The 8,644-nt window shown below is 37.7% G+C and overlaps 1 protein-coding gene across 1 annotated transcript; it reads right to left on the bottom strand.

Moving 5' to 3' along the window:
- Positions 1-113: 113 nt before the first annotated feature.
- On the bottom strand, positions 114-6,427 carry LOC121896316 (PRELI domain containing protein 3B-like). The gene is made up of 6 exons (XM_042410121.1): positions 6,301-6,427; positions 4,615-4,783; positions 4,417-4,506; positions 3,413-3,483; positions 2,602-2,704; positions 114-2,477 (listed from the first exon to the last, which is right to left on the bottom strand). The coding sequence occupies exons 1-6, from the start codon at positions 6,330-6,332 to the stop codon at positions 2,361-2,363; spliced, it is 582 nt and encodes a 193-aa protein (XP_042266055.1). The 5' UTR covers positions 6,333-6,427; the 3' UTR covers positions 114-2,360.
- Between the last annotated feature and the right edge of the window lie 2,217 nt (positions 6,428-8,644).

The following is an 8,644-nucleotide window of genomic DNA, read 5'->3' as shown; positions in this document are numbered from 1 at the left end:
TTAAGTACAGGAAACATGTCGATAGTCTGTCTGTTTGGACACAGACAGGTTGGATAAGAGGGTCTCAGAGGAGAATAGACCTCCACAGTTAAAGGAGACTCTGCACCACCATATTCATGAAACAATGACATCTCTTTATTTTCAAACATTTCAGTGTGCACTCTTTAGATTCTGTTACATTTTCACATTCTTGGAATGTAACACCACCAAAATATAAATATAATCCTATTTACAACCACTGTTCTTAAAATGTTCCCCATAGAAATACATCACACTTCATTCATGAGACGAGAGACTGTGTGGATACTGAGCTGTTAGTTGGGCAGCGGAGTGAACTTTCAGCCCTGAACTGGACATGATGAACTGGAACAACAACAACAACAACACATTGTTATTTTAGGGAGGCAGGAGTGAAAACGAAGGACTGTAGATTAACAGGATCAACTGAACTATTTGAGATCGACTGTGGAGCGTCTTGGAAGACAGATGATGCTGAGCTCCATTCAGGGACAATCTAACAATTAAAAACTGCTTTAGCTGTCATCACAAACCCTTTAATGTAAACTTTATGTGTATAAGTGTCCTTATTTAATTTGTCAGGCGAGACAAAAGAAGAAAATTATGTCGCCTAAATCTCAGAAGCCAACGGAGAAACTGAACTAAGGTCAACTATGTAGCACCTGAGAGTTCTCTATGGGGTAAAGAAGCTAAATGTAGTATAAAAACTGTACTGATACTTGCAAAAAACACCACAAGCTAACAGCTTTTAAAAACAATTCATTCAACAACCTTTGCCAATATTCACCAATATACCAAAAATAACACCAGTATGGAAAAAAAATGGACAGAGCCTACAGAGGGGGTTCATCCATCATCACAAATCAAGTTTCAAAGTGTTTTGGGGTATTAAATCAATACATTTATCTCCATCTTTCTGCCCGTTTTAAAATATGTATTAAATGTTGGCACTCAGTGATCCCGAACGTAACACTGCACCTTTCAAAAAAGACTTCCTGCCACTTTAAGTAACAAATGCTGAAAATAAGTTAAACATTCAAGTATGCACATAACACTTAACTGAACAGCACATCATCAGTATGAGAGAAAAAACTGACAAACACAAGAGAGATTTAAAAAAAAAAAAATCAAGTCATTTTTTTTACCTGTTTTTACCCAAAATAAACCAGACGGACTGTAAGAGAGCAGAAGCTTGGATCTGCATCACAACAACATAAACGCTCTAATCCAATTTGTTTAACTGCTTTGAAATAAACAACCTTATTAGCGTCACTTTCTGCTCCTGAGCCGTGGACTGCTTTGGACCCCTGCACTAAGAAAACTGGTAGACTTCCACTTGATGGCTCATGACTTTAACATTTTACATCGACTACACAAGACCTGGATAAGTGACATTTGTATTCAAGCGTCATGCAAGACAAGCGCACTCTTTTTCTGTCTACTTAACCCGCACAGCTCACAGAAGATTCATCTGTGAGGAAAAGCAAAAGTCTGGGTAGGAATAAAAAAAAAAAAAAAGACTCATCTGGAATATCGCGGGATATAACTGGTTTTTCTGGAGAAGCAGCTTTGTTCTGATGTTTTCACCACTACAGAAATACTAAAAAAAATACTGGCGTTTCACAAAGATACAGGTCTCTCAGTATCTGACCTCACAGGACAGTGGAGAGAAGTCGTCTGCTGCCTCAATATCACAAGTCAGCTGATACGATCTGTAACTTCAACATGAGTTACTCTTAAAACTCTGTTACAGTCCGTCTGCATTAGTGGGGTTTTTGGTTTTGAGATGTTTCGGTCAGTTCTGCTGTACTAAGCGAGGTCAGTCGATGCAGAGGAAGTTATTGAAAAGTGACTTAATTTCAGCGGTTAACAGTGCTCACGTTGTTTACGAGGATGTACAAACAATAAAAACATTAGAGAGACATGAGAGGTTGAAAAGAAGAAGCAAAGACGAGAGAAAACTGATGAGATGATGTGGAGGCACAGTGTGAATTTTAAAAAAGAGCTTTCACATCACAAGACTATGTCCCATGAGCTTCGAGTGCGGTCCTATTCAACCCTGTTTATTTGGTTTTTTAAACTGTCATCAGCTCATAACTCCCCGTCACTGCCCGCAGCGGCGAGTATCAAACTCGTCGGCACAGACTGCTGAGGAGGGGGCGAACACTGACTTCTTGTGAGACGCGCACACACACACACACACAAACATACGCAGGGCTGAAGGATGGGGCTGTGGTTATTAGGCTGTGCTGGCAAATGAGGTGAGAGGTCCCCTTTGAGGGGAAAAAGTCTGAGAGGTCCATCGGTTCATGATGGTGGAGGAAGCAGCACGAAGGCTGAGATCATTTGTCTGCGACGGCTGCTGCCATGGGAACACGCATGGTGCCGCGAGCGGTCGCTGCCAACTCCTCGATTTCTGTGTTTAAACGTCTGATGACCCACTCCATCGCCTCCCGACCCTGAAACAAACAGAAGACAAGTGTCACAAAACATAACGTGTATTAACAGCCATCTTGATATTAAAAGAGACGCTGGGCCACGCTGGTATGATGGTATATCTGGAGATTTTAAGAGCGGCTTCACCTTGCTGGCGTTGACAGAGATGGTCTTGGCCATGAGACCCTCGAGGTAGCTGCTCAGACTGACACCTTTCACACTGATCAGAGCCTCTTGGGTGAGCACCGTCCTGAACACACAATCACATAAATTTAAAAGGTCATCAACAGTGCTGAAAACAATCAACACAATGTTAAACATGCTGCTGTGTTTGTGTTTATTTCATAACCTTCCAGTTAGATTCTGTTGGCTTTTAAATTTATTATAATGTCACTCCTTTTCCTCTGTTTTGGTTGAAGTAAACCATGTGAAAAAGTAATTTTGAGCCGTATGTTCAGATGGATTTTGACAGATTATTCAATGACAAAATTAACAGCAGCTCTGGTTCCTTCCAACTGATGCTGCTGGAGAAGCTCTGCTGAACAAGTACTGGACCAGCAGACTTAATTTTAGCTGTTCATGAAACAGTTCTTCATCTAATATCTGAGTAAAACCTTGTTTAAGAAGGTTTCAACTGATAAGTCCTAGATGACAACATTAATTATAGGAAAAACTTTGCAGCATTTGGTATTCTGCATGCTGGCTCACTGTCACAACACTTAAAAAGAAGTGAACCATCTTTAATGCTATCATTAGTAACACCTCACCTACTATAATAAGTCAAAATATCCGCTGTGAAATATCCCTGTTTACTTTCACCTGATTATAACTGAGGATCAAGCAGAGAAACATGTAGGACTAAAATAGAAAAGTGTAAGAAAACCTGACATCACAGGAATAATAGTTAATAAAGCAAGTGACCTTTGACATTCATACAAAGACAAGATGAGTCACTTACTTTTCAGGATCCTGCGGATGTGGCTTGTATGTCAACTTCTCATCTACAGATACCAGGTTAGTGAAGGAAATCTGGATGGACAAGATGAAGAATTAAGTCTTTTTAACATGTTGACTTGTGATAGCAGGATGAACACAGCTGTAAATGATTATCATTAACGACTGCACCAGTCTAACTAGTAAGCAGCAATTATCTGTTTTATAAGTTACACCTATGTTTGACCAGTGAAATGTCCACTGTTAGACACTCTGTTACACAAACAGGAAGAAGAGCACATAAAGAAATTCAAACAATTTAACACCATATTTGGCTCTATATGCTAAGAGTCCTCAGGGGCCAGTTAGTGTGTGTGTTTAGGACACAAATTAACACACCAGTCAAATCTCTAACAATAGATACACTAAATATCTAAACAAGCAGTTAAACATCATCACTCCAAACATGTTGTAAAACAAATTTACACAACCAGATTGTAAAACATTGCCTTCTTCCAAAAGGCTGGTAAATGAACGACTGTGACTACTTAATGAAAATCAGGTGATTTAGTCAATGGACCTGCTGTGACATTCTTATAAAGCCAAATAAATTCTCTTTTACCAGAAGTATAAATGTTACCCTAGAAATAATAGCACAGTCATTTAATCCATCACATCAGAGAAAATTATATGTATTAGTTTTAATAATTAAGATTCAAATAAGCTTGACAAAGACTTTCAGTGTGTAGCAACAACAAAGGCGAAACAACTTCACAGATGCAACACTAGATGACTCAGCATATGTCAACATATGAAAACATTAAGGAACAGTACAAAATAGAAGTTCTGCAGTTTTTGTCCTGTATAATAACTTTTTATTTTTCCAGACCTCTTGGTTTGAGCTGAAGTATGAATGACTTGATCTGCCGTCCTGATTGACGAGCGAGTGTCCCTTTATGTCAGCGTCATGCAACAACAGGTCTTGCTGACTGTGTGCTTAATAACATTATCTATGTCAGCACTACTCACGTTTGTAGATTTGAGCTCAAAGGATTTCTCTCTGGGATCCACTACTGAATGTTCTTGGACATAAGTGCATGTTCTTGTTACCCCAATGATCTGCAACAAAAGGAGGGAAACACAAACATTTTTCAAAAAAGTCATCACATTATCAATCAACAGAAAGCACCTCTATAATTGAAACATTTCTCTCATCATCTAACTTACAGATTTGGCCATGGCAGGCAGACCCCATTCTGTGCTGAGCAGTCTGGTGCTGTGTAACCGTCCCTCCTTGTCCACACTTCTGTCCAGAACATCTACTCCAAACACGCTGGGGTTCATGGGGTTAGGATACTTCTGCATCGCTGCCTTAGTCACCGTCTCCCATGGGTGGCTGTTAGAAACCAATATTAAAACATTAAAAACAGCAAGTTGGTAACATTCTGGTGAGGGTCAATGTTAGCTTACATCAATAAATGTGTCCCTTACAGATAAATGTATAAAATGGTAATAACTTCAGTAAGTGAGGTGATGTCAATGTCTTCATTGTACTTTTGTGTCTACTTTTCTGAACCCACCAATAAAACATAATGTATTGCTATGATGCCTGACAATATGTTGGAAATCAGATTGATTGCTTACGTCATTCAGGTCATTTTCACCACTGAGGTAGGTTAGTATGCTGGACGAAAGCAAATAAGCAGATAACTTTGAACATCATTCTCAAGCTTCATCATTTTGTCTCATGAACCACTTTAAATGATCACAACGATGTTTCACTCATCATACAAAGAAACAGCAGTACCAGTGAAATCAGCTGTGAACATAAGAAACACCCTATTTATTGTAGAAAAAAAATGTTCTAACTTGGTGGTCACAGGTGTACTCACTTGCATTGAGGTTGTACTTTGAGGGCTTTATTTTCAATTTAGTCTCTCTAACCTGTTTATTTTTAATTACAAATAAGATCAAATACCTTACACTTCACTCTAAAATATTATAATTATAATATAATTATTGTAAGATGAGACAATTTTGAATGATTTAACAGTTTAGTGATATTACACAGGGGTGTAGTCGGTTTTGTTATACTGTGTATATACTGTATATATAGTCTATGGTCCGGCCGAAGGTCATCAGCTGACACGGTCACTGATTAAACCCAAGCACAGAGGGGCCACCTCCGCACACCGCGGACTAACATCATGGATTTTACTAGAAACTGTAGGAGATGCTCTTTATCCTACTAAATGCCCCGATAACTGTTACACAAAGGCGACTGAATGACGAGCACACCGACAGTAGATAGTTGTATTCAGATCGGAGGGTCTCTCCTCCGTTATGTAACATTCATCATGGCGGATTACATCATGTCAACTTCACTGGCAGTTCCCGACAACACACACGAAAACCACATAAAACCCTTCACCTTATGCTGGCTTTTGCCTGACATGTTACAATAATGTTTAAAATGTATCTGTGTACATTAACTACGGCACCAGACAGCCAAAGTTAGCTTCCATATGCTAGCAGCAGAAACCGCTACTTAACTTAACGCTAGCTGGCTAGCTAGCGAGCTAAAACAGTTTACATCTACTTCAGAGGGACCTGCAAATATAATAATGTGTTGAAACAAACCTAATAGCGGCTGGGTGTACCATTAGTTAAATGTGGTAACGGTGCTAACATTAACAACAAAGGGACAGTGTTAGATAACTTGACCGAAGGCTCCTTGTGTTAACTGTTACCTAACTTATCTGCAACCTTAGCAGCTAAGGAGGCTAACTGTTAACTGTTAGCAGCGCCAGGCAGAACGGGGAGAAACCCACAAAAACTAGTTATTAGAAACAAAGTATGACATTCAATAGACAAAACTGTATAAGACGTCACCGCCGACAGAAAAACACTCACTTGAAAATGTGCTCTGACGCCCAGATCTTCATTTTTGCAGGCTTTGCTGTCGGGCGTCGGGAGCCGGTGACCGGTGGCAGTGACCGAGGTGAGGAAGGAAGAGCGGGCCGGAGGAGGAAGCCTTTAGTGGGGCTTTAACGACGAGACGCCTCCTGCTGGCTGAGACAGGTGCTGCACTCCAGGTTTTATTTATTTATTTATCTCAGGAAATTATCTTATTAAAAAACGTACAGTGGTAATGTCAAGTACTCAAGTTTTTACAGTTTAGAGGAACCTGCATTTCAATCAATCAATCAACCAATCAATCAATCAATCAATCAAACTTTATTTATAAAGTAGCTTTCATACAGGTTCAAAGTGCTTCACAGATGACTGACAAGTCATTAATGATAAGAGAGAACAAATGTAGAGTAAACAGTAGAACAAATGCACACGAGAAATAAAATGATTAAAATGCAATAAACATTTACTGACTCTTCCTCTCAGTTTTAAACTATTTTAATGTATTATTATTATTATTATTATTATTATTATTAGCTTTTTTTTTATTTAAATTTTTATTTTTATTAACAAACACAAAATTGATAAGAGGGGGTAACATGGCAACATGGATACAGTAAAATAAGTGAATAAAATAAAGTAAATGTCTATAAATTCTTCTTAATCAAAAGCCAGAATAAAGAGGTAGGTTATAGGTTTACATTACAGATATCAACACGTCCAGCTGCTCTCAGATCTTCAGCTGCTCGGAGCATGAAAGCTAAAAGCTGCCCCACCAAAGGTTTTTGTCCTGCACTTTGGAACAACTAAAAGACTTATGCCAGAGGACCTGAGGGGTTGTACTGGTATTCACTTAAACACATGCTTTTTATGCTACTTCATACTTCTACTCCACTACATGTCATAGGCAAATATACCTTTTACTAACCTAAATTCATTTGACAGTTTCTATACTTCTTGATTTACTTATTATCAGCTTTAAATAAATGTGTAAATTAAGGTGGTTTTGTTCTGTGTTTGCACTTTTAGATCTATGCTATCCTTTTCTAAATATCATCATGATATTCCTTTATTACAATAATTAAATAATGTTTATTATGATTATTGTCATCATGTAATAATGATAGTAGGGTGAATTCATCATAGGTTGCCACTACTAAGGCTGTTTCCCCTTTGCAACTGTACAGACTCTCTTGGAATAATTATATCAATAAATCATATTGTAGTTGTCTAATAATTTATTTTATTCTCCCAAAAATCCTACAAATGGAGCTGAATTTACCTACAGAATAAACATTTTAATAACTTGATAGATCTCTGTGTATTTCAACATTAGGATTAGTAATCTATCAGTAACAAACAGTACTCTTTATTAGTGGTAGAAAGTAACTAAGTACATTTATTCACATACTGTACTTAAGTACAGTTTTTGATGTACTTGTACTTCATTTCCATTTACTTCCAAGTATTTCCATGTGATACTTTATACTTCCACTCCACCGCATTTCAGAGGGAAATATTGTACTTTCTACTCCACTACATTTATTTGACAGCTTTAGTTACTTTTCAGATGAAGATTTGACACAATGGATAATATAACAAGCTTTTAAAATACAACACATTGTTAAAGATGAAACCAGTGGTTTCCAACCTTTTTGGTTTTTGACGTCTTATAAAAAGCAGTGTGTAGTCGGGGTCACATTTCAGATGTCTATGAGTTGTTAACAGCTCCATCAAATAGTGATTTTTCCCTCTAAACTTCTCACATGGTTTCATTTCAATAAATGTACAAATGATCCAATATTTCACCAAAAACCAAAGATTAACGAAAAAGTCCAAAAACCGAAAACAGATTTGTGTATCAGAACTTTGTTTTTTCTTCTTTCCTCTTTCATTAATCATCTAACGACCCCTCAGATTTATCTGTTGACCCTTTGGAAGGGCCCGACCCCTAGATTGGGAACCACTGGACTAAACTAGCTAACTGTATATAAAGTAGTTGAAACTAGCTCCACCTCCAGCAACTACAACAGTAACATGTTGCTCTAACACTGATGCTTCAGTATTAATAATCTAATGATGTCATATATAATAATATATCAGTCAGAGGGACCAAACCACTACTTTTATTGCAATACTTTAACTACATCAAGCTCATAATACTTCCTCATAATAAATTCCTTGTACTTTCTACTTGGCAAATACATCAGATTCTGATTCTGGTATTTTTACTGAAGTTAAAGGATCTGAATACTTCATCCACCACTGATCTTTATAAATATATTCCGATAGCTACACTTACTAAATCAGCATAGTTATTTCTTAACCTAATTCAAGGTCATTC

This window comes from Thunnus maccoyii, chromosome 4 (genome assembly GCF_910596095.1).
Source record: "Thunnus maccoyii chromosome 4, fThuMac1.1, whole genome shotgun sequence".
NCBI classification, from domain to species: Eukaryota; Metazoa; Chordata; class Actinopteri; order Scombriformes; family Scombridae; genus Thunnus; species Thunnus maccoyii.
The sequence above is the reverse complement of the archived record's forward strand: the minus strand, read 5'-3'. Positions and strand labels throughout refer to the sequence as shown.